General features: G+C 44.4%; 1 protein-coding gene and 1 long non-coding RNA gene across 2 annotated transcripts in view; one reads left to right on the top strand and one right to left on the bottom strand.

Moving 5' to 3' along the window:
• PDSS1 (decaprenyl diphosphate synthase subunit 1) overlaps positions 1–26,923 on the top strand; it is a 49,116-nt gene that overhangs the window by 4,574 nt on the left and 17,619 nt on the right. Inside the window, 4 exon segments of the mRNA XM_050939128.1 lie at positions 1,849–1,913; positions 2,760–2,883; positions 3,329–3,459; positions 26,634–26,775. Coding sequence (XP_050795085.1) covers positions 1,849–1,913; positions 2,760–2,883; positions 3,329–3,459; positions 26,634–26,775 — 462 coding nt within the window.
• On the bottom strand, positions 9,532–10,332 carry LOC127044397 (uncharacterized). The gene is made up of 3 exons (XR_007772483.1): positions 10,230–10,332; positions 9,681–9,730; positions 9,532–9,576 (listed from the first exon to the last, which is right to left on the bottom strand). It is a non-coding gene; the product is annotated as an uncharacterized LOC127044397 (long non-coding RNA).

Below are 26,923 nucleotides of genomic sequence, written 5' to 3'. Positions count from 1 at the left end.
CGTTGCTTTCCCGGAGGAAGGAATGACTGATGACATTTACCCAGAACCACCCGCGACAATGATTTTTGCCCCATCAGCCACTGGGCTCTCAACCCAGAATTCTAAGGGGCGGGGGAGACTGCGGGAATTATGGAATAGCTACCGAATAGCTACCCACAGTGCAACTCTCTGGAAATCAACGCTAGCCTCGGACCATGGACACAGACTGCCGAATTAATGTGCTTAGTGTGGCCACGTGCACTCGACTTTATACAATCTGTTTTATAAAACTGGTTTATGTAAAATCGAAATAATCCCATAGTGTAGCCGTACCCTAAGAAATGCTGGCTGTATTGATTGATTGGTATGTGTGACCTGAGGTTAAAAAATAAAATAAATTGCCTTGAGTGCCTCAGTTTCTCATATAAACCACCAGATAGTCACTGCATCTCATGCTGCATTTTGAGGAAAACACTTAAATAATTAGCTACATGCATTGTTCCTGAAGTGCAATTTGAGGGGCTAGGGAAGCAAACTTTTCTCATCAGACACTTTGTGACACTTACAAGGAGATGAGACACCAGTTGTCCACTGAAAGAGACTGAAATCATGGATATGTCATAGTAGCAGTTCCAGCTGCTGCAACTTTATTTGCAAATGCCCTTATCGGGGGCAGGATTCACAGCGAGTCCTGTGGCATTAGTATTTTGATCTTTAGTGGGAATTGTGCTGATCTGAATATTCACTTCTTGTCTAGGCCTGACTTCTTTATCTTTTCCAGGAAGGGTGGGTAGATGGTGAGGGTTTGGCGCCTGTGCAGTATTCTTTCTTAGGGCATGTCTACACTTACCTCCAAAACAATCGATCCAGCGGGGGTCGATTTGTCATGTCTAGTGAAAACATGATAAATCGACAGCTGAGTGCTCTTCAGTTGAATCCAGTACTCCACTGGAGCCAGAGGCACAGGCGGAGTCAATAGGGGAGCGTCAGCGGTCGACTTACCGCAGTGAAGATCTAAGAGTAGATCTAAGTATGTCAGAGTAGATCTAAGTACCTCAACTTCAGCTACGTTATTCACATAGCTGAAGTTGCATAACTTAGATCGATACCCCCCTCCTCCCCCAGTGTAGACCAGGCCTTCCTGTGCACAAGGGACTACGGTAGGAGGCATGCTGATTTAAAACCTCTTTAGGGGAAAGCAGAGGATGCACACTTCTTTTTTTTAAAAAAAAAATTAGTGTAGCAGTTCCTGGAAACACACCTCTACCTCGATATAACACTGTCCTTAAGAGCCAAAAAATCTTACCACATTATAGGTGAAACTGCGTTATATCGAACTTACTTTGATCCACCGGAATGTGCAGCCCCCACCCCCCAGCACTGTTTTACCGCGTTATATCCGAATTCGTGTTATATTGGGTTGCGTTATATCCGGGTAGAGGTGTACCAACATGGGTCATGCCAGCAGCTCTTATCCTTTGGCAGCTCAGCTCAGATCTACTGGCAAGATAGTGAGCCATTGCAAGGAGACTTTGCCTCCCCTGAGTGCACAAACTGGGTCTTGCTAGTACAGCTTTCAGATATCAGATAAATGGTGCCTCCCTGGTTCCTCCTAGTGACTAGAAGGAGTAAGTTCAGCATTCCTGTGTGCAGGAGTCAGCTTATCAAGTAAGTAGTTAACTGGCAATATATATGTAAATACCACATCATGTAAGGAAACAATTGCAATAGTGCCTTTTTTACAACTCTCTATCTACATGAGGAAATACTGGAACAAAATATTAATGAACAAGTATTAATGATCATATAGTTCCACTGAATTTAAAGATTTTGATTTCAGAGTAAAAGTAGTCTTTTTTCTTTCTGCAGATGCATTATTTTCTGGGGAGAAGTTCAGTTTTGTCATTTCCGAAAATTCGTAGTATATTTTTGCGGTAAGTTGAAGCTCCATATTGCTAGGTAACAACGAAAGTAGGTAAAGAAGTAATTATATTAGGTAGATTGCATATGTGAAGTTGTGGATTTTAAACTGTAATGCTTAGGTTACTAAAAACAGACTGTAAAATGAGATGATTCACCCTAGTGTGTACAAGACCAATTTAATATATAGGTCATTTTACATTTTCTGTTGATGTGGCACGCAGGTAGACTGAAATGCTCCCATCACGAAAAACTTGCAGCAATGAAAAAAGCTCAGGTAATGTCCTGAGGTTGAAATAGAGGAAACCTAGTGTGTGGGTATAACCCTCAAATTGAGTGGATCTCTGGGATCCTCAAGGAAATTAGGCTCATTCCCTATCGATCCTGGCATATCCAGAAAGAAGCTCTGACTCTTTTTATTGCTCAGCCTCTGTCCTATCTGGAGGACTGAATTTGATGTAGACATGGTTGGCCAGAGTGACTAGCTGCATAGAGTGTAGAGTAAATTCAACTCCAAAATAGAAACCACTTTCTTAAGAAAAAAAGGATGGTAAAGTCATTCTGTTGACACCAAATTGCAGGTGTTGACTACATCTTCAAATTGGCTGTCAAGGAAAGAAAAACAAAAATTGCATTGCTAAAAAAGTCCTCTCTAGTTTACTGAACACATTTTCTCAAAATGCTGCATTTTACACATCACTCTAAAATCTGTGTCACATTTAACATATCCTGACATGTCTCACTGCTGTCTGAAAGTATTTTTGGGGAGGCAAGAGCCTTCATGAATTTTCTGTTGTGTAAAGTCAGGAAAAAAAGCCATTTTTAACAATCTTACTTCCTTTGGATCATATTGTTGGCAGGTTTTATTATACAACAACCTCACTACCATGCAGCTGTAGTAAAACAGTTACTGATGAAAAATTCAAGGATCCTTTTAAACTTGGTCGGAAAGACTTGAAGAATCTGTATGAGGATATTAAAAAGGTAGGAGGTTTTGGTGAATGCTTTAGGACAATGTAATGATTCTGACATTGAAAACAGTTAAATGCAACCATCAGGTTCCCTTTAAAGTTTACCAAAACTCTAAGCAAAGTAACTGAAGGAAGATTTCTCTTGATAGTCTACGTGTATTGCTGTCACGTGATCTCCTCTAAATCTAAAATGAAGGGGAAGAGGAAATTGTTGCATAACTGATGGAAGCAGAAAAATGACTCTCTGTTTCCACTATCTAGAGTACTTCACTGTTCTTAATCTTTTTTTTTCCCTAAGTCATGAGGAATAGTCTTATGAATCATCTTAAAACCAATTCCAACATAAATTGGAGGGGAAAAAACCAAACAACTAGCTAAGAGGATTTGAATGCATGTTCCTAACCTGTAATCCAGGTTGATTATGTATCTTTGAAAGTAATACATTGTTCTGTTTACAGGAATTACTTGTATCTACAGCAGAACTTAGAGAAATGTGTGACTATTACTTTGATGGAAAAGGAAAAGCCTTTCGACCAATGATTGTGGTGCTAATGGCAAGGGCATGCAATATTCACCATAATAACTCCGGGTGAGTTCCTAGTCTTGAAATATATTGGTATGGACAAATAGAAACTCTAAGTAAGATTTTTCAGGCCTATCATTCTTTAAAATTTCACAAAATTTGTCTAGTGACTTCATCAAAACAATAAGGTGACTTATGAAACTTCAATTTTATTTTGTACCATTAAGTACATTTTACACTCACAAAACAATGATCTCTTTTGTGGAACTGAATAAATAGTTTTTGGTGAACTTTTCCAATAGAATTGTGAAATGTACGGTTGTAGTTATGGAAGAGAAAGAGAGAATCCCCAGTTCTGGTATTTGTGAAGACTTTGATCATAGTCATATCTTGTAATATAAATAGTTTGTTATCTTGTAATATAAATAGTCACGTACCACCCAGTGAACCAGTTTACACTTCACCCAAACTCGATTTAATCATGGTTTTCTACATAAAAGGGCATTCTTGTTGGTTGTTATAATCACAACTCAGAGGTAAATTTAGGTTTCATTTTTAGAAGGTACACACTATACATTTTTAAACAGTGATTTATTTTGAAAACTTTTCAGATTCGTTTTACAGCTGTATCAGAAAATCAATGACTGGTTATTTCAATTACCAAAAGTAATTGAAGCAGATATTTATGAAATCACTGGGAACTATCTCTACTTCAACAGTTTGATCATTAATATTTGGAGGATTTTCTTGCCATGCTGTCTTTGAAGGAGAGAATCACCAGACAGACATTTAAATTTGTTTTAGTTAACTAAAACAACAATGTTAAGTATTCTGGATTTTTTTCTTCAACAACAAACGTATAATATTTAGACAAAACAAGCACATGTCTCTCGCTTCTCACATTTCTCTCTAGACTTCTTGTCCAGATCTATTCCGCCCTCAACAGTCTTCTGTTTATGGAACTTTTTGAAACTTTGTACTTTTAGAGAGAGTTAAGGGTTTGACTCTGTGTACACGAATTTGCAAAGGGACAATAGGATTGAGGTCTGTTATTTCTCACCTCTACATATTTATTTTAAAATATTTTTGCTGTTAACAAGCATGTTATCTGTGGAGACACAAATCCACAGTTGGAGAACTGCAAAACTAAGCATCTCTGATGGTATCTTCTAGACTGAGCACTGAGTCCCATTGGGTAGATAGAAAGATTAACCTAAATAAGCTATATAGAAGCTCCTGGAATCCCATAAGATTAGATCCCTAATCCATGAACTATTGGAAGTCATTTTACAAAACTTTTCTTAAACATCATGTGAATATATTGTCTCATACTATAGAATTAGAATTTCTAATCCCTATTCCATGATGAGATATCTTTGAACTATAATGTATCTTAATTAAAATGATCTTTAGATAAGTTTTTTCCTCAAAAAGCATTTTATCACAAAAAATCAGATTTTTATTTGTTTGTATATTTTTAATCCAGCCTGGTTGGTGACCACCTCAGTGCTTGGCATACTTTTCTCTGGCTGTTCTGACACTTCTCTCAGTATATCAGCCTCCTTTTTTTTCCCTTGGAGGTATAGTTTCTAATTGGTCTTCCAGAAGTAACTGGAAATACGAAGGAACCATAAAGTGTCAACAGCATTCGCTAGAAAAAGGAGTGCCGAACTTAATCCATGTTTATCCTGCTTATTGCAATTTCTGTACGGCACATGGGCTTGCATGGACAAGACAGTGGGAAGGGAACTGCACACACCTTTCTCACTATAATCCAATCTCAGTGCAGGTGATTCAGTAATGCAACACTGACTCTGCGACCTCATAATCCAAGTACAATGCAATAGGTACATGCCGACAGGGACAGGGAGAGGATGCTGCTGGAAGTCCTTAGACAGAATCCTGCATGCAGGTGGCCTGGGAGTGATGGTCATTGGTTGTAGACGCCATGTTCATATCCTTCCTAACTGTGTCAGCAGTCTTAATAACCAAGCACTGCTGTCCTCAAATTGGGAAAGGGATGGAAAAAAATCCCTAAAAAGTGCTTGCTGCACCCAAACTTATCAGAGTGCTTCACCTGACTGGTCATCCAGCTTTTCTGTGGACCCAAATAAAGTCTGTAACTTAGAATGTTCACAAACTCCTCAACAGAGGTGGATCTGAGCATTGAACCACTATACTCAAAAGTATTGATGCTGTACAATACAGCTATGGGTGCGCGTGGGATGTCGGGTGTAATGGAATCAGAGTCAGTTGCCAAGCCAGAGGTTTGAGCGGGAGGTAGAGATAGGAATCAAGCCAGGAGTCGAAGCCAGAGTCAGCATCAAGGATCGGATGCAGGAGGAAGAATCTGGAGTAAGGCAGGTAACCAGGTGTCTGCAGTAAAGATAGCGGGAAGAGACAGGAAAGCAGGGTTCAGGAGTCAGGCAAGTAGGCAGGGTCTATAGTAATAGCCAGCCAAGGATTCTCCTAGTTGCTTAGACAACTTTCTGTGTCTTTTTCTGGCTTAAATAGTACGTCACAGCCAGCTGATGAGGTTGGACATCTCTCCCAGTCAGGAGCTTCATGAATGGGACCTTTTGAGAGCTAGAGCTTTGCAAACTCCCTTTTCTACTGGTTCAGGTGAGCTGCTGGGTGATGGCCATAGTCTGAATCCTGTTGGCCTGGGTGTGAGGCCCGCTATTCCTCACATGGCAGTATTCAGTGAAACAAAACTTACTGGTGAGTCACAGCTAGAAGAAGTTGTTACCCCCAAAATCAGACTTAAGGCACTCCCACAATGGCCTGCCTATATCAGTAACTTAATCCTCAATTTGTCTGTTTTTGGTAGTTGAAAAGCGGTGGCCCACTATTGAGGAATTGCCAGGGTTTTACCAGGGGTTTCCCTCTGACTTTTGGAGAACTCCCAGAACAGACTAACTGTGTTGACCCTTGAGAGGACACAGATACTGCCTTCTGCTCAAAGGATTGACACTCAGGCAGCAATCTTTGCAAACAAAAATAAACTTTGACACAATATGTCTTCATACAATAAATCTAAAACATTAAATTCTTCCAAAAGGCATACGTCAAAAAGGTAAAATAAATTTCCTTGGCGCATATACACATTAAAGTACCCAACATTGCAATATTATACAATGGGAAATAGCTTTAAGTGGTTACATTCTGCATGTGATGGCCAGTCACGTACAGGATGCTGATAGCAAGTTCTCATTACAACTTAAAATAAACATATGTACACAAACATCCAGCTTTATCATCTCAGGCATATACATTCTAATTTCTTATGTGAGTGTCATCATACTTCTCCACAGTCTTCTGTCCCTCTGCTGTTTGCCACTGCTCCAACTGCATTGCCTTGGTTCTTTCTTCAGTGATTTCAGCTTCTGATGATTCTCCTAATGTTCACTCATTCCAGCACCTTGCACTCTCACTGAATGAAGCCTTTCAGCTCCCTTCCTTATATATAGTTCTTACCCTGTTCTGATTGGTTCCTTCTTCAATCATCAGTATTAGCATACCTATCCACCAATCATCCTTATGCCTTCCCTAATTGGTCTGTTCTTATGAACCAATCACAGCTGCTAAACTCATCTGTTAATAGGGTTGCCAATTTTCTGATTGCAGAAAACCGAACATCCTTGCCCCTGCCCCTTCTCTGAGCCCCCCCACCCCCGCTCACTCCCTTCCCCCCCCTTCTCTCCATTGCTCACTTTCCCCACACTTGCTTACTCGCTCATTTTCACCAGGCTGGGATAGGGGGTTGGGGTGCAGGAGGAGATGAGAGCTGGGGGGGCTGGGTTCTGGGGTGGGGCCAAGGATGAGGGGTTTGGGATTCTGAATGTGGGAGGGGACTCGTGGCTGGGGCAAGGGTTTGGGGTGTGGGATGGGATACAGGCTCTGGGTGAAGGGGTGCAGGCCCAGAGCGGGGCCAGAAATTAGAGGTTGTGTGTGTGGGAGGGGCTCCAGGCAGAGGGTTGTGGTGTCGGGGGGGTGAGGGCTCCATCTGGGGGTGCAGGCTCTAGGGTGGGCCTGAGGTTGACGAGTATGGAGTGCAGGAGGGGGTTCAGGAGGGGCAGGGGGCTGGGATGTGGGAGGTGATCTGGGAGGGAGTTTGAGTGCAGGAGAGGGGACTCAGGGTAGGGGTGCTGGCTCCAGGCAGCGCTTACTTCCAGCTGCTTCCAGGAAGCTGCCAGCATGTCCCTCTGGCTCCTAGGTGGAGGTGCGCCCAGGCAGCTCTGGCGCTACCCCCATCTGCTGGTGCTGCTTCTGCAGCTCCCAATGGCCGCAGTTCATTCATATTGTTGTTCTAGCCAGTCCTTCAGCCACCTTTGTCCAGGCTGTCAGTGGCACCCAAATCATTCCATCTCTTTTAATGTCTTTTACCAAATTATTAATTCATGTTTGTGCGCGTGTATAAACTAGTGCCATCGATATATTGCTCTGTAATACTTCCACTGTTTGTAATACTGCTAAGTGATCTGTTTCTTGTAGCTTTTCCCATCCAGGGAGTAAACTAGCTATTCGCTGGTGACTACTACTTATCTCATTTAGAGATACACCTCTACCTCGATATAACGCTGTCCTCAGGAGCCAAAAAAATCTTACCACGTTATAGGTGAAACTGCATTATATCGCACTTGCTTTGCTCCATCAGAGTGCGCAGCCCCGCCCCCATCTGTCCGTCCGTTCCCCCCCGCCCCCGCCCCCCGAATACTGCTTTACTGCATTAGAGTCGAATTCGTGTTATATCGGGTCGCGTTATATCGAGGTAGAGTTATCTTTTCAGGGGTTTAGATAAAGCTCCTAAGTGCTGTCCTACTGCGTTTAATTTGTTAGCCAGCACTTCTACATCTATACTCTTTAATACTCCAACACCTGTTCCGGCTCTTCTTCGAACCATGTCTAGCAGATCTCTTTTCACTTTCTTAGTAGGAGTTCTTGGTAAAAGTTGGGTTTTTACCTATCTTTTCCATCCTATAAACCAGGGGTGGGCAAACTATGGCCTGGGAGTCATTTTAAGCCAGCCCGCAAACTCCCGCTGGGGAGCCAGGTTGAGGGCTGCACCACACAGCTCGGCCTCGCTCCACACGTAGGAGCCAGAGAAAGGACATGCCACTGCTTCTAGGAGCTGCTTGAGGTAAGCACCGCTCGGAGCCTGCACGCCTGAGCTTTCCCCCACACTCCAATCCCCTGCCCCAGCCCTGATCCCCCTCCCACTCTACAAATCCCTCAATCCCAGCATGGAGCACCCTCCTGCACCCTAAACCTCTCATCCCCAGCCCCACTCCAGAGCCCACACCGCCAGCCAGAACCTGCACCCCTTCCTGATCCCCTCCAAATCCCTTGGTCCCAACCCAGAGCACCCTCCTGTTCCCCAAACTCCTCATCCCCAGCCCCACCCCAGAGCCCGCACCCCCAACCAGCACCCTCACCCCCTCTCACACCTGAACCCCAATTTTGTGAAAATTCATGACCTGCCATATACTTTCTATTCCGTGATGTGGCACTCAGGCCAAAAAGTTTGCCCACCCCGACTGTAAACAGAGATTCTATGTATTTGACATACCATAGTTGTATGATCAGATATTTACGGGAGTAAAGTCTACTACTATTTTCTTTGAGTAGGTGGGTTCTAGTGTTAATTGTCTTCTAACATCCTCTTTTATTATGTAAAGACCAATTTTAACTTGCTCAGGTTTAGGGTATGTCTACATCTACAATTTTGCAGCGCTGGTTGTTACAGCTGTATTAGTACAGCTGTATAGGGCCAGCGCTGCAGAGTGGCCACACTTACAGCAACCAGCGCTGCAAGTGGTGTTAGATGTGGCCACACTGCAGAGCTGTTGGGCGGCTTCAAGGGGGGTTCGGGGAACGCGAGAGCAAACCGCGGGGAAGCAGGTCTCCTTCCCCGGTTTGCTCCAGTGTTTCCCGAACCCCGGAGCAAGCAGGTCTCCTTCCCTGCGGTTTGCTCTCGCGTTCCCCGAACCCCCGTGCAAGCAGGTCTCCTTCCCCGCGGTTTGCTCTCGCGTTCCCCGAACCCCCCTGCAAACCGCAGGGAAGGAGACCTGCTTGCTCGGGGGTTCGGGGAACGCGAGAGCAAACCGCGGGGAAGGAGACCTGCTTCCCCGCGGTTTGCTCTCGCGTTCCCCGAACCCCCCTGCAAACCACAGGGAAGGAGACCTGCTTGCTCGGGGGTTCGGGGAACGCGAGAGCAAACCGCGGGGAAGGAGACCTGCTTGCACGGGGGTTCGGGGAACGCAAGAGCAAACCGCAGGGAAGGAGACCTGCTTGCTCGGGGGTTCGGGGAACGCGGGAGCAAACCGGGGAAGGAGACCTGCTTCCCCGCGGTTTGCTCTCGCGTTCCCCGAACCCCCCTGCAAACCGCGGGGAAGGAGACCTGCTTGCTGGGGGGTTCGGGTAACGCGAGAGAAAACCGCGGGGAAGCAGGTCTCCTTCCCCGGTTTGCTCCAGTGTTTCCCGAACCCCGGAGCAAGCAGGTCTCCTTCCCTGCGGTTTGCTCTCGCGTTCCCCGAACCCCCGTGCAAGCAGGTCTCCTTCCCCGCGGTTTGCTCTCGCGTTCCCCGAACCCCCCTGCAAACCGCAGGGAAGGAGACCTGCTTGCTCGGGGGTTCGGGGAACGCGAGAGCAAACCGCGGGGAAGGAGACCTGCTTCCCCGCGGTTTGCTCTCGCGTTCCCCGAACCCCCCTGCAAACCACAGGGAAGGAGACCTGCTTGCTCGGGGGTTCGGGGAACGCGAGAGCAAACCGCGGGGAAGGAGACCTGCTTGCACGGGGGTTCGGGGAACGCAAGAGCAAACCGCAGGGAAGGAGACCTGCTTGCTCGGGGGTTCGGGGAACGCGGGAGCAAACCGGGGAAGGAGACCTGCTTCCCCGCGGTTTGCTCTCGCGTTCCCCGAACCCCCCTGCAAACCGCGGGGAAGGAGACCTGCTTGCTCGGGGGTTCGGGGAACGCGAGAGAAAACCGGGGAAGGAGACCTGCTTGATTACCAGAGAGGCTTCCTCAGGTATGCTGGGATACCGGCTTATTCCACGGAGGTCAAGAAAAGCGCTGGTAAGTGTCTACACTTGATTACCAGCGCTGGATCCTCTACACCCGAGACAAAACGGGAGTACGGCCAGCGCTGCAAACAGGGAGTTGCAGTGCTGGTGATGCCCTGCAGATGTGTACACCTCCTAAGTTGCAGCGCTGTAACCCCCTCAGCAGCGCTGCAACTTTGTGATGTAGACAAGCCCTTAGATACCCATAATATGGTGAAACATTACTAAATTTTTTAGGGCCAACAATTCTTCATGCTCCACTTCCATGTTTCCTTGTTATATTTCTATTACCTTTACACCAATAGGAAAACAAAACTTGACTTCTTATGACTTTTGCACCCATTGTTTCATTCTGTCTATCTGTATCATAGTGCTTGCAAGCTTAACTGATTCTTTGATATGACCTTCTGTTGAGCCATGAAATGAATTGTCATCTTGTACCCTCCTTGGGGATTAGTAATATTAAATAAAGCATTGTTCATGTTGGTATTGTTATGGGCCTATCTTAACAGTATGGTTTCCCTTTCTTCTGTTATCCAGCTAGAGGCATACCATGCCATAAACACACGTGAGGGATTCCTGCTCAGAATGTGGGTATATTTACTTAATCCTCTATATTTCCAGATCCAGACCCCTTTAAACCTAACATTGGTTTATCTTTTCCAGGGCCACTGTTTGTAATAGGCATGTTCTGCCCCACTGACATTATGTCAGTTACATGTGCCCATGTTTTCCCCTCTTTTGTCCATACCCATTGATGTTTTTGTCCACTTAAAACTACAGAAATTTGGATGTTCTTGCCTTCATCCCACAGGTTGGGTGAGGCTCCCAGTGAGGTATGGTCACCCCTTATATTTACCGCCTTAATCTGGAGGACTATACACCGTCCTTCCTTATTCATTCCTATGGATCATTTGCATACCGTAGTGGTGGTGGTCTTCCTTTCTTTTGCCTGAATATACTACTTGGTGCTGCAGCTATAACAAGTGTATGTTTGGGCATTGGGTCTACAAGAGGCTGCTAGAGTGTGCAAATACTCCAGACCCATTTGCTAAGTTACACTGCCATTGTCCAGTTTTAACTGTCTTTCCCAATATTATGCCTGTTCTTTCTTTAGCTGTCCACTCACACCCTGTTAGTCCTGGTGTCATAACTCTCCTACTCAGATCTGAACCTTAGAATTCAGAACATGAGAAGCTAGCATGAAACCTCCAAACTTAATTACCAGCTTAGATCTGATATCGCTGCCACCAGCCAGAATTCCAGTGTCTGGCTCACTCTGGTCTCCCCAAAACCTTCCCTGGGGAACCCCCAAGACTCAGATGCCCTGAGTCTCGCCACAAAGGGAAATAACCCACTTCCCTTCCCCCTCTTTACCTCCTCCCAGATTTCCCCGCCCTGGGTACTCTAGGATATTCCCTGCTTCAAGCCCTTGAAACACAAGTACCGAGACATCAATCTCTCTCTCCCCTCACCCAGAGGTTATGCAAAGTCAGGCTTAGTAAATCTAACACAAAGAGACTCTCTCTTCCCCCCTGTCTTCTTCCTCCCACCAATTCCCTGGTGAGCTGCAGACTCAATCCCCTGGAGCCCCCACTAAAAAAAAATCCACAGGTCTTAAAAAGAAAGCTTTATATAAAAAGAAAGGAAAAGACATAAAATGGTCTCTGTATCAGGTGACAATATACAGGGTCAATTGCTTAAAAGAAAAAATGAATAAACAGCCTTATCCAAACAGAATACAGTTTAACACATTCCAGCAACTACACACATGTAAATACAAAAAAACAATATAAACCTATTGTCTTACTATCCTTGTACTTACAACTTGGAAACAGAAGATTAGAAAGCCTGGAGATAGAAAGATCACACTCAGAGCCGAGAAAGAGAACAGACTAAGAACAAAGGACTCACACCCAAAACTTCCCTCCACCCAGATTTGAAAAAGTCTTGTTTCCTGATTGGTCGTCTGGTCAGGTGTTTGGTTCCCTTTGTTAACCCTTTACAGGTAAAAGAACATTAACCCTTAGCTATCTGTTTATGACACCTGGTGAGGGGAAAGCATGAGGATTGATAATACCCCAACTATTGGAGGGAGACGAATGAGATAAAACACTTATGTGAATTTTGTATCATTGCATCCCCTGCAGGTCCCATTGTGACCTTGACTACCCAGTTTTCTATATTTTTACTATCTGGTTTTGGAAAGATAAAGAGACAGCTTACATTACTGTTGGCAGAAGTTTGGTGGTGTTCTTTCCACTGGATTTTCGGTGTCCACTTTACAGCTTCCAAATTCGCACCATCATAGCAGAATCCAGTAACCACTGATACCAAAAAGAGTAATCATCTTGGCTCTTTCTGTAAAAAGAAATAGACACTTTTTCTCCCTTAGGAGTATCATTTATAACAATTTTATTGAACAACAACATTTTAAATGTAACCTTAACTATTTACATTTCTTAAATCAACTAATTAATCCATTGCCCAGAAAATCCTGTTTACAAAGTCTACTAAATATTGGAGTGGCTTCAAAATGTCTATTCCTACTATTCCTAATCCATTAAACCCTATTTCCATTAGCCTGAATCGAACATTTTGCACCTTCCTAATTCCCACGTCTACTGTTAGCGGAATACTCAACGGAACGGCACTCTCAATCCCATATATTCCTCTAATCGCCTTTGTTTCAGGTGTGACATATGGGATCAGTTCTGTGGAACTCCCCAGAATATTGAATATGTTGATCCCATATCTAAATAGCATAACTGCTGAATTTTTCCTTCACCTACACTAATATATTAGTGGTCTCACCTCATTATCCTCAGATGGTGTTGCTATTGTATTGGGATGTTGCTCTACTCTCCCATATATCCTGTTTTAAATGTGTCACTAGGTCAGCATAGTCTTTTGCTGGGGAAATGTGGGACCTCCCTATACTTGATCTTTGGAATGTATGAGAGCTGTAGGTATACTTATTTCATGGCTGGTTACTCTCCAAAGCAATTCTTCGGTAGGTAGTCCATGGATCTGATCCCTAGGCTCATTCTACAACAGTTCTCCCCAAACCAATTTCTACCCACATTGGGGCCTTTTTCCTTTCATAAGAGGCAAAATTTTTACTTCAGCTCTCTTTCCTTGATTTCTGCTTTATTTTGTTTGTGGTGTTGGTTCTTTTTTCCTATGGACCATTATTGGAAAAGATTACCACTGATAGCTTTTTAGGTTTTTTCCTTGGAGGTGGCCAGCCTTTCTGTATTTTACCTACAACTTGTCCAACACTAAAGCAGCATCTGAGTTATGAAACATTACTACTGTTTTCATTGTTAAACTCAAATTGTGAAACTAATGTTCCTTCAGATTGTGTTACATTACACACTATAGTACCTCCCTGAATCAACTCAGGATTTCTATGCACTAATTTCCAAGTCATACATGACTCTGTTTTTTCTTTTACCTGTTGTTTCTCTTTAGGAAATGACATTACAGAATCAAAATTCCCTTTTGGGAAGAAAACCTGAAAAGAAGTGAAGTCTATTAGTATTACTTCCATAGGAAAGTCTAGAACAGTTTTCTGAACTTGTACCAGAGCCAACCTTGTCCTTTTCCTCCAGTTTTCTGAGCACTTCTTTCTTAATGCTCACCACAACACCGCTTCCCTGAGCTGCGCTGCTTACTACCTGTCTAGCTTGCAGCTCTTCCTGTAAGCAAGTCACTTCCTGTTGGCAGCATGCATGGTTAGCCAGAATCTGCTGGTTCTGTGGGTTCAGAACCACATTTACTTCTGCCTTTGTGGCAGTTTTCCTCAAGAAGCAATCTTGCTCCTTATCATTTTAAGCGATTGCCTACCCCAAGTGAGTTGCAGCTTTTTAATCTGCAGCTCATCCCTTAAACCTTTTTTTCTTGTAGTGTGGACTTCTCAAGCTGAGCCTTCTCCCTAAAATAAAATTCCAGTTGCTGTTGGGGCAATTGCTGAACCTGGTCTGAGGAATCTTTTTTAACTTTTTGGATTCCTCTAACATAAACATACATGGGTTACTTAGTTCTTTTGCAACCATGGTTGAGACATCTGTCCCTGTTGTCCCACGGATAGCAGATGTCTTAGCCAACCAACTTGCTATTGTACTCCTATTTAGGGGACCTGTGGACTTGCCCTATACCCTAATTTGTTCCATGGCACACAGCCTCTGAGGGGTTATCCCTTTCATAGTAGTGGAACTATCATAGCCAATGAAGTTAATCTGAGGTGTGATTATTGCTAGTTGTTAACTAGAGAAATCTTTACTACAAGGATCAGTCTTTTCCTCTTTATTGTGACATTCAGGGAATGTACTCTCCCAATTTTTCCCTTCTGGCCCCTTTACAGCCATTACCACTCCTTCTCTTAGTTGCAACTCATTTTCTGGAGTACATTTTTGGCACCGACAAACCCCATGGCTAACTTTATTTTCTTCTTCTATCTTTGTGATCACAACCACCACTGCAACTTGCCCATCTAATGTTTTTTGTTTCCACTGTGCCACTTACTGGCCTCTTTCTGGGTGGCTATAATCTGAGCATTCTGACTTAACACAATGGCTTTCAACACATCAATATCTAATACTTACTAGTATTTGTCTCTTTAGGACAGAAACCCGCCTTCTTTGGGCTGCTCACCCTCGGTGCTCAGAATACTAGCTTACAAAAACAAATGACTAAAATAAGTAAAAATAAATTTTTTCACTTCCTTGTGTCAATCATCTTTCTATCCACTGGGGGGCACTATACCTTCCATAAGGCTTCAAATAGTGCTGTGGTCCCACCCAGGGACACCCGTTTGTTACCCCCCCTTCCATCAGACTTAAAGTAGCCCCACAATGGCCTGCCTAGGTCATTAACTTAATCCTTAATTTTTTTGTTTTTAGTAAGTGAAAGGAGGTGGCCTGCCCTAGAGGAATTGCCAGGGGTTTCTCTCTGGCCTTTGGGAAAACTCCCAGAACAGACTAACTCTGACCCTTGGGAGGACACAGATACAGCCTTCTGCTCAATGGATCGACACTCAGGCAGCAATCTTTTGGGAGGGGGGGGAACAAAAACAAAAAAACTTTGACACAATAAATCTGAAACATCATAAATTCTTTCAAAAGGCATACATCAAAAAGGCAAAGTAAATATCTTTGGAACATACACATTATAGTACCCAACATTTAATATTATACAATGGGGAAATAACTTTAAGTGCTTACATTCCACATACAGTGACCAGTCACATGCAAGATGCTGTTAACAAATTCTAATTACAACTTTATATATATGAATAACAAAGAAACAGACATCCAATTTTATTATCCCAGGTATACACATTCATGCAATCCAGTTATTCCTCATGTGAGTGTCATCATGCTTACTTCTCCATAGTCTTCTGTCCCCCTGCTCTGTCTGCCACTGTTCCAACTGCTTTGCCTTGTTTCTTCTTTCTTCAGTGATTTCAGCTGTTCTGCTTCAGCGTCTGATGATTCTCCAATTGTTCACTCAGTCTAGCAACTCCCACTCACAGTGAATGAAGCCTGTCAGCAACCTGCCTTGTATACAGATTATAGTCCAGGCCTGCACAACATGCGGCCCGCAGAGGCTCACTGTGCGGCCCGCGGCCGAATTCAAAAGGCTCTGAGCTGCCTGCAGTGGCGGGGAGCTTAGAGCTCTTTAAATCTCAGCCGCGGCAGGGATTCAAAAGGCTCTGCGCTGCCCACAGCCACAGGGAGCCCAGAGTCCTTTAAATCCCAGCCGCGGCCACGATTCAAAGGGCTGTGGGCTGCTCGCAGTGGCGGGGAGCCCAGAGCCATTTAAATCTCAGCCGCGGCCAGGATTCAAAAGGCTCTGGGTTGCGCGCTGTGGCGGGGAGTCCAGAGCCCTTTAAATCCCAGCCATGGCCACGACTCAAAAGGCTCTGAGCTGCAGGCAGCTGCGAGCTCAGAGCTGTTTAAATCTCAGCCGCAGCCGGGATTCAAAGGGCTCTGGGCTGCCCGCAGCTGCAGAGAGCCCAGAGCCCTTTAAATCTCAGCCGCCAGGGCCAGCTTTAGGCCAATTCAACCAATTCCCCTGAATCAGCCCGCCCCTAAGAGGGCCACATGCCCAAGCCCCAGTACGATGTACCGGCAAAAGCCAGTGCGCTGTAGCGGGGTGGCCCAGCTTCCCCAGGGGGCAATTTAAAAGGCCTGTGGCTCCCAGGCCCTCTAAATTGCCACCAGAGCACCACTGCTGGAGCCCTGGGGTAGGGCTGTGGGGCTCTGGGGGCTATTTAAAAAGTCCGGGGTTCCCGTCGCTTCTACCGCCCCGGCCCTTTAAATAGCCACCGGAGCCCCACCTCTTCCCCAGGGTTCTCGTGGCTATTTAAAGGGCTGGAGCGGTAGAAGAAGGGGAGCCCCGGGCCCTTTAAATAACCTCCAGAGCCCTGGGGTAGCAGGGGGCTCGGGGGGTTATTTAAAGGGCCAGGGCTCCAGCTGCCTCTGTCGCCCCGGTCCTTAAATAGCCGCTGAAGCCACACCGCTTCCCCAGGGCTGGGGCGGTAGAAGCAGGGGAGCCGCGGGCTCTTTAAATAGCCCCCAGAGCCCTGGGAAGGGGGTCTCCAGATGCCTTTGCTGCCCTGGTCCTTTAAATAGCCCCCAGAGCCCCACCACTTCCCCACGGCTCCTGCAGCTATTTACAGGGCAGGGGCAGTGGAAGCAGGGGAGCTCCAGGCCCTTTAAATAGCTCCTGAGCCACGGGCTGCTACTGCTACCCTGGTGGGGGAGGCAGGAGGAGGGGGCACTCACCATACAGGATGAGCTGTACCCCCTGTACCAGTTGTCCGCAGCCAACCCCTGCCGCCCCTCCTGCCCTGCCTGCACCAGTTCCTGTCTGCAGCCAGGCCGTCTCCAGCCAGCCCCTCACCCCCTGCCTTGCCTTCAGCCCTGCACCAACCACTGTCTCCAGCCAGCCCTGCACCCCCTTCCCTGTCTCCAGCCAACCCCTGCCGCACCCCCCTGCCTGAAGCCAGCCAGTCCTGCACTCCTTTGTCTCCAGCCCTGCCAACCTATGCCGCACCCCCCCGTGGCCCTGCTTGAAGCCAGCCAGCTCATCCCACACGCCATCTCCAGCCTGCCCCACACCCCTTGCCCAGCCTGCAGCCAGACCCTACCTCCAGCCACCTCCCCACCACCTCCAGTCAGCCCCATGTCCACTGGTGCCCTGTAGTTCCCAGGGAAGTAACCCTGCATACCTGCTTCAATGAGGTGGGCAGGGAGCAGCTGGGACCCACACGTGCACCCTAGCACACCCTCAGGGAGTGGCGGAGCTCATTTCTAGTTCAGACACATCTTTTTAAAAAAGAACTTTAGGTAGGGTTAACATACATCTGTACTTTCCCGGACATGTCAGGCTTTTTGGATCTTAAATCGCCATCCAGGAGGAAAATACGGACGTATGGAACCCTATTGGTACAAAAAATACATACTGTGGCAGAACTTTTTATAGGGAACCGGTTGCTAAGAAATGAAAGGCTTTTTTTAACATGGTTTTTTTTTTTTTCCAGTCATCCCTGCCGGGGCCCCGCCGAAAATGTTCGAATTGGGCCCCGCAGTTCCTAAAGCCGGCCCTGCCAGCTGCGGACGGGATTCAAAGGCTTTGGGCTGCCCACAGCCGTGGGGAGCCCAGAGCCCTTTAAATCTCGTCCGTGGCCGTGATTCAAAGGGCTGTGAGCTGCCCGCAGAGATTCTCGGCCGCGGCTGAGATTTAAAGGGCTCAGGGCTCCCCACCACCGCGGGCAGCCCAGAGCCCTTTGAATCCTGGCAGCGGCTCCAGCGGATGCACTGGGGCTGGGACTTAAAGGGCTTGGGCTCCCCTCAGTAGCAGGAGCTCTGGGCCCTTTAAATCCCTGCCCCAGCCCCACAAAGCTCTGGGTTCCCACAGCCGCCGGAGCCCCGGGCCCTTTAATTTGACCCTGAGGGCTCCCAGCCACCTCTTCAGCTGGGAGCCCCTGGTTGATTTAAAATCAAGTATCACCTCCCCACACCCAACCTTCCTTTTTGGCCCACAGCTGTTTTGGTGGGGTGGCACTGGGAAAGGAGGGTTTGTTTCTACAGGGCTGGGCGGTGCTGCGGCGGAGTGTTTCCGCTGGGCCGGGGGGGGCGGGTTTCAGCCCTCAGCTGTTTTCTTTGGAGTAATGTGGCCCTAGCCACTTTACGAGTTGTGCAGGCCTGTTATAGTGTATTCGGATAGATTGTTTCTTCAATCCTTAGCATATTCATCCACAATTATCATCCTTATGCCTTCCCTGATTCGTCTGTTCTTATGAACCAATCACAGCTGTTAAACTCACCTGTCAAACAAAGGTGGATCTGATTGAAAACCTATGCCATGCTTGACTGACTCCTCCCTCCAGGTTTTTGGTGTGACCTTTATTTACCTCAGCCTGCCTTTTTGCTGTTGGCCAAATCGCTCTGAGACCACCTTTTTACTTTCACTGGCTATGATTCCCTGTGATCACCACCTTGTTATTCCTGGCTGCAACTGCTGAAAACTATCTTTATCATTAAACTCTTATAATCAGTTACACAACTGTATTCATCTTAGCACGATTTATTGTCACCACTCCACTTTTACTAATTTAAAAATACATTTAATTTCAATCTTTCCCTTGGTTCATCTAATGGTGGCAATGCAATGTTTTTAATGCTCTATTCCTGACGCAGAATAAAGCAGCTGAAATATCATTTATCAAAGTGGGTACTGATATATTTTTTTTTTAAACTGGGTTGGCAACTCTGAAGATTAACTCAGATGATCTGGTGTGGGCTTTGCTATCTGTTCAATGTCCGGAAGAAACATGGATGGGGTGGGGTGTGTGTTCTCCTTTAGACATGGGCAGGCTCCTCTGTGGCTAGACAGGATGCCTTCATTAAACTCTCTGTACCAGCTTTCGGGCATTCCCTTCCCCTGTATCAGCAGGAGTATGATTCTCAGTACACTGGAATGATTTTTGTGCTGAGGCAGATGCCTGTTCTCTCAGTGCAAAAGCTCTGGCATGAAGACTGGTGTCCCTGGCACCTTTTGCTTGTTGGTTTTCATGCAGTCAGTGCTTCCTGAACCATTTTTGATATTTCAGGTCTCTCTGTCAGGTACCCTATTCCAGCTGTTTGTGTCCAGACAAGCTGAGTAACTGCCTCCCTTTTGTCTAAGTTTTGGAAATGAAATATTGGGTAGTGAGACAAATGAAATGCTTTGGAAGGGGAAAAGAAATGAAATACTAGGATTTCACTTTCTTCTCTTCTTCCTTGCTGCATGCCCCTTTCTCTCTAGGTAAATCTAGATGACTTTACACAATGTATATATGTATGTTTATGCAAGTCTGCAGTATACTGTTTTTCATGTTGATGCATGTTTCCAGGGTAGGGGAGGCCAAACCAAAAATTAAGGTTTTGTTTTATTTTGGGATATTGGCTTATGAGTTGCAAGTTTTGCCTGGATCTTTTCTCTAGTGTTTGAGGTCTTTCTAGCAGGCCATATACCTGATCTGATGCTGAACTTTGAGAGGTTTCTTAGTCATTGTATACTGTATGATAAATATACACAAACATGTATTTCCTGTTCGCATTGTCATGAGCTTTGTTGTTGCGGCTCTTTACAGCTGTGCTTTCAATTCCTTTTGGCAAGTTCTTTCTTTTTACTATCCAAGAGTGAGAATTCTGCACAGATGGTACCTATGGAGAAGGGAACATTTATTTATTCATCTATAATTTTGCTTCTCTGAAAATGTTGCCATGGGTGAGTCTCACCCATCCACTTCCTCTTCATGTTTGGAGTTTACCTATTTGAGATGTTGTTCTCATGGATCCTATCTTTCCTTTTTGGAGCATTTTTTGTCATATCTTAATGATCATTTTTACTTTACTTTTCTTTCTAGGAGCTTCACCCCTCTGTGCAATCAAAGAAATTGACTGGAACAGTTGGAGGGCAGCATTATATCTGGCTGGGGGACATAGCCCACAAATATTAATAGGGTGCCTTGATTATACTTCACCATGCTACTGCTGCCCTCAAAGATCAAAAACCCTTGAGAGCTAAGAGAGTTAGCTAGTCTTGTGCAAAGAAACAAAGATACAGGATTGTGACTCCTGCCAGATGATCTCTTCAGAAAAGCACAATTTTTACAGAAAATAACTTCCCACTTCCAGGTGGGTTTTTTTTGGTCTCCTTTTGCCATTTGCTGAGTGGTCCCTTTTACTGGTTTTTGTTCTTCATCCTTTCCCTTCCGTGGCACTGTTTTTCAGACAGTTTGCTCTGCTTTTCATCAGCTGAGCCCTCCTTCTCTCTGCCTCCAGGGGTTGTGTTACTGACGCTGCATTTCATTTTCTTCTTCTCCAACTGCCAGTCCCAGCTCTTGTACAACCTTCTGCATCCAACATATTTTTCCCTGTTAAAATCTTGTTTGCTGTGTAAATAGCAGTAGAAAGGAAAATGCTCCCTCTGTATCCATTAAAATAGCAGAACATCAGTCTACAGAATCTTAAGCCCTAATTCTGGTATGTGTTCTGCATGGATGGACCCCGGTGCCCATGCAGAATCCTATTGGAGCTCCATGCAGAAGCAGGGACCCACCCACACAGAACAGCTTGCAGGATTGATGGCATGGTCATAGTTCTTAAAATTAAAATAAATAAATAAATAAAAAGGTCCCTAAACTATTCTCAGTAAATTAGCTTTTTTTCCCCCTTCAACAAGTTCACATTATCCAAGCCACTGCAAGGAAAATTACATACTCAGTTAAGCTTTTGTATCCCTTGTGTCCTCATCACAAGATCAGTGGATGAAGTATGCAAATTGTTCAACGCTGGTATGATTTTTCTTCTCTTTTAAAGATCGTAGTGCTGTAAATACAAACCTAAGTGTTTTAGGTCCCTTGGGCCATAGCTTTTTGTCTGTTTAACTGTTGAAATTTATCTCTGTGTGAGAGACCTGGAGTCCTGGTAAGGGGTTTAAATTAGGATTGTGTGAATCCTGTGTGCTCACACATTCTGGAGTTATTCACAACACAGAATGGGAGAATCTCACAGAATTATCACTAAAGAGAATTATCCCTTTGCCTGACTGGAGCTGTGCTTCTGCACTTTACTGGTTTCCCAGATGCACCACCTATAGTTTGTAACTAGAAATATGCATGTCCTCTGTTGTAGCCATAATTCAGAGAGCAACTGAAACAAAAGAGGAGGAGGAAGAGATACAGAAATATCAGAGGAGGAAAAATGGGGTGAGCACAATAGACTTAGAAACAAAGTAGGGAGAATAGACCTCCTCGAAGGGCAACAGAAACAAAGCTGACGTCTCTGCCACTGTCAAATCTATATCAGTTCTTACGCTCCATTCATTATTATAGTACAAGACTACTTGACAGCATCTTCACTTCCTCACAATCATCATGTATGTTGCTTATTGTTCAGCTGTTTGCATCAGTAGCTGCCTTGACAGCTCCCTAATCCATGTCTCCCCAACTCCCTCTTGCACCCTCACAGTTTCTGGTTTACACTCCTGAACGTACACACTTTCTCCCCAGCAAAAGATTCCCAGCAAGGAGTGAAAGCTTATCCTGAGAGGTGTGGTCAGTGCATAGGACTGGATGAGAGCCCACCCATTGCTGTTTTCCCCATCCTTAAAATCAGAATAGCAGTACTTACCTACCTGGCAGGGTGTTACAAAGCTCTCTGAAGTTGTAAATGAGTTCCATACAGAAGTACTGCCTTACCCACAACATCATTCTGCCTCTTGCAGCAGGCCTCTGTCAACTGCACACTATACTAATAGAAAAGGTCAAGGGTACTGCAGTCCCATCACAAATTCACTATACTAACCTGTCTTATTGTCTGTCCAGTATGTGCACAAAACAAAGCAAGGGGTCTGCTAATAAAAAATTGTGATTGTTTAATTAATGGCTATCGTAATGCATATGCACAAAAAGGCAGTTAAGGTTGCACATATTTACTAAATAATACATAAAATAGTGGTGTGGTTCTACTCTGAGAACTGTGTAAAAATGGCACCATCATCCTCAGACAGTCTGTGTGTATCCAGCATTATCTGCCAACCTTAATCACTAAAATTATTTTCCTTCTGTTAGCATGGCAGAGTGGAAGCTGCTAAGAGAGAAGGACCAAGTTCCTATTATTTCTTGAGCATCATCAACAAAATTTACTATGCTCCTATCAGGGAATAACTTTGCCTGCAGAATCTTTATTATTGTTACTGATGAGTGAGATTGAAAGGACTTTGCTTGCTGCCCAGATCGAGTTTTTTTAAAAAACTAGCTAGTATTTCTGAAAAGTTCCTTATAAAATTGGCACATTTTGTACCAAAATCAGACACCGTAAATGTGAACCCTAGAATGCCATTTTTAAAGTCACTTTTCGGAGAAGAACTATACTCTTAAAACAGAACTTTCAAAACTTGCTTTTGAAATGTCTGTCATTATTGTGCTATCTTCATAGCATTGAATGGTTCTGGTGTGTCAATGAGCGCTGCCATTTTACTGCTACTTTCCAGCAGGAAGTCCAGTCTGCTGACATAGTTTAAGACAAAGGGAATTCCAATGAGCAGTTGAATGCATGAAAGAGGCTGGAAACTTTTACAGTTGTTTTAAGGTAAGTTGTATGATTTACTAAAAATAACTTTAAGGAAAAAAATTTATACCGAAGTGTTGAACTAACAAAGTTTCTAATGCATATTAGAGCTATCTTAAAACAACCATGAAAGTGTCCAGCTTTTATTCTTATACTGAGCAGTGAGTCCTTTTTTCACAAACTACAGGTCATATCCTGCCATTGTTTTGCATGCAGAATTCCCCACTAAAAGCTTTAAGGTGCTCTGCATAAAAATAGGGTCTCATCTTGGCACCTGTGTCGGCAGACTGGCAAGATGTCACCTTCCAGTTTCATTGCTGATTATTAAACCATGTGCAACAAGACTTAAATTCCTTTTGTAATTAGTTAAAGTGATTTCAAGATTTTGTGTTTTCTGTTTAATTTATTCTGGTTCTGCTGGAAATTAGCATGATTGGCTCCTTTTTAAGGTTTCAGACTTTTGCTGGCAGAGCAGGTTGGCGCTTCTGAGGAAGGGAATGATTTGAAAATGTTGCTTTTTCTGCTTCCTCATTGCTGTCCTCTATACTCCAGCTAATCTCATATGTTCCCTCATTACTTCCCCTCCACCTCTTTAAAAAATAAATAAATAAGCACTTGTGAACCATTGAGTTAAATCACTGGTGTGACATCATCCAAAAGACTTAATTGGCCAATCAGTGTGTGACTTTGGCTGATAAGTGTTCAAGGTCGTATTCGGACATAATGAATGATGCAAACCATCCCAATTATCTCAGTCTCTGAAGACACTCAAAATCTTAGAGGAATCAAGAGAGTCAGTTCAACACTGCAACTGCAACAGTCATTGGAGACTGTATTCCATGTCTTTCAGATTTAGAATACAGATTTCTAAGTTTGCTGATCATGTCTCCAGCTGTTAGTGAGTTGTCAACCAGCTTTGGAGAATCTGCAATTCAGACCTCCCATCTGTGGAGCACAGTGAAAATACTGCAGACTTTAAGGATCTGCAGTCCAGCTGTTCTGGCATCCCTTTAAAGCTGTCCTCAGCAACAAGGATGCCATGAAACTTTGCAGTGTTCCAGAGTGCGGTCTCTTTGGAACCAGATATCCTTGGGCATGATGTAGTCTGTTGCCTCATTACTTCACTCTAGACCAGGGGTTCTCGGGACAAATTTTTTGGTGGCCACTTTCACACTTTTTCCTAAAATATGTAATTAGCTTCAGGAAAAACAAATAAATATGCATACATACATGTCCAAATCATTGTAATTTATTTATTGCTAACTAGTAAGTCTGTTATGAACAGTGATATTAACAAACATACAAGTATCACTTTTCACAGCAGCCTTACTCAGCCCTGCCAAGCCTGGGGACAAATTAAGCTCTGAATGGTGGACTAGGGGAGGCAGCGGGGGGGCTGGAGCCCCAAGTGCTGCATCCAGAGCCTGGGACCTGCCACCATGCAGCTGGAGCCTGGGGATGGAGTCTGAAGCACCTCAGCCAGAGCCTGCCACCCCGCCACTCGAGGGCTGAAGCCCAAAGCCTGAGCCCCACCACTCCTGGGAAGGTGGGGACCCACTGGCTGCCTGGTCCTCCCGAATTGTGCCCTAGGTGTATCCAGAGGTGGGCAGGACCTAACCCTTGCTGGTGGCCCCAGCAACCAACAGCAAGGCAGTGCATCCAGGAGCAACGGAGGGGAGGGGCCTCTACTTTACCCTTTTTCCCCCAATCACAGCCCAGGAGGCTGTGGCCTCAAGAAGAGCCTCTGGTGGCCTGAAGCAGCCATAGTGACTGCATTTGAGAAACGCTGCAGAACCTAAAATAGAGAGTACAGTACAATCCTGTGGGTCATGACCATGCTTTGGAAAAAGTCAGGGTTGCACTTGAACTGGACATTCTGTGAATAGTATTCCTTTAATGCAGTTATTTTGCTCTTAATTAGACCTACAGTAGAACCTTAGAATTACAAACATCTCAGGAATGGAGATTGTTCATAACTCTGAACAAAACATTATGGTTATTCTTTCAAAAGTTTACAGCTGAAAATTGACTTAATTCAGCTTTGAAACTTTACTATGCAGAGGAAAAATGCTGCTTTCCCTTTATTTTTTTATTTTTTTTAGTAGTTAACCTTTAACATAGTACTGTATTTGCAGGTTTTTTTGTTTTTATTTTGTCTCTGCTGATACCTAATTGTGTACTTCCAGTTCCAGATGAGGTGTGTGGTTGACTGATCAGTTCATAACTCTGAGGTTCTACTGTAGGTATGTTTCACCCAAAAGTATTGATGGGGAAAGAAAGTTAATGTCTAAAAGTCGCCAGTAATATTTTTGAAAAGTCTTTTCCTCTTGCAGACTTTGACCTCAACTGATTCTTGAATGTTTTGCATGTAAAGTATGCCGTTGTATTACACAAACATTGCTAGGCCTGCATGGGAAGAGTAAGGTGAAATTTATAAAATATAGTCAAAAAAGGGACTAAAAAATGCAACTTATTGTAGAACAAATCTGTTCCTTATGTTCATTCAGTCTTAGTTTTTTTTCTACTTAGCTGTGGTGGCCCTGCACTCCTATGGAAGAGTAATCTGGCATCTATTCTGGCTCATGGATTATCAGCAAAATTTACTTAAATTTCAGTTCCAAACCTATACTCAGCTATATATTCATGTTTGCAGCCTTTTTATTTTTCTTGAACCTGCCATTTAAGTTTACTACATTTATCAGAACTCCTGAATCAGGGTCATGGTGGAGGAATTGTTCTTTAAATAACAACAAACAGAAGAAAGGATACTACAGTAAAACCGGGACCATTTAATGTAATTTTCTTAAAGTAGTAGTTTGTCAAACTGTGGTCTACAGGGCACTTTCACATGATCTTGAAATCTGCTTCTGTTACAGTAGGGAAGGATAGCAACTTTAAAATAGTGATGCCTCTTGCTAAATGTAGCACAGCCCAGGGAACACTAAAGGTTTTCAGATGTTTTTGTCTAGCAGAACTCACAAGTATCTGCATTCTGTGGCTTCTTCAAATATCATTGTCCAAGTCTTTCTTTGGTGTAAATTCAGTCACAATCAAATTTGTGGGAAACATCAAAATTGGGAATGGCAGTAGCACAAACACAGGAAGATAGAACCAGACTGTATCCTGATTTGCGGATATTGGAGCAGTGAGGGTTCCGAGCAGCGAGGGTTGCAAGCAGTGAGGTAGGATGTTGAAGCCCTATATCCAGAGATATATAGAGCCTGATTCAGCTCTCATTGAAGTTAGTGGCATAACTCCCATTAACTTCAGAGTTGCAGAAACAAGCCTATGTACAGACTGCTACAAAATGAGGAGATGTAACCAATTGCACCCATTGTGTTAAAATGATCTGACTTTTCTCTTGTCTGCTTATACAAAGTTCAGAAGGTTGGCAGTCAGTGATAGGTTCAGAACATGAAAATGTTTTGAGAACCTCTGCTATTGACAAATAATAGTTTCTCTTAGTTTGCATAGAGGTTTTTCATGAGCATATTGCAGTGCACATAGTATGCTTGATTGACACTTAAAGGTGTGGTTTTTTTATAATTTTAGGGAGGTGCAAGCAAGCCAACGCTCTGTGGCAATAATTGCAGAGATGATCCATACTGCTAGTCTAGTTCATGATGATGTCATTGATGATGCAAATTCTCGGAGAGGAAAAATGACTGTTAATCAAATCTGGGGGGAGAGAAAGGTGAGTCTGTCATTGTGTACAGTACTGGTAAAGTGGAGATTTGTATTTGTTATGTTGCTAATACAGTAACTCCTCACTTAACATCCTTCCACTTAACGTTGTTTCGAAGTTACGTCACTGCTCCATTAGGGAACATACTTGTTTAAAG

Source organism: Gopherus flavomarginatus, chromosome 2 (assembly GCF_025201925.1).
Source record: "Gopherus flavomarginatus isolate rGopFla2 chromosome 2, rGopFla2.mat.asm, whole genome shotgun sequence".
Lineage (NCBI taxonomy): Eukaryota > Metazoa > Chordata > Testudines > Testudinidae > Gopherus > Gopherus flavomarginatus.
Note: the sequence above shows the minus strand (reverse complement) of the source record. Positions and strands in the feature narration are given on the sequence as shown.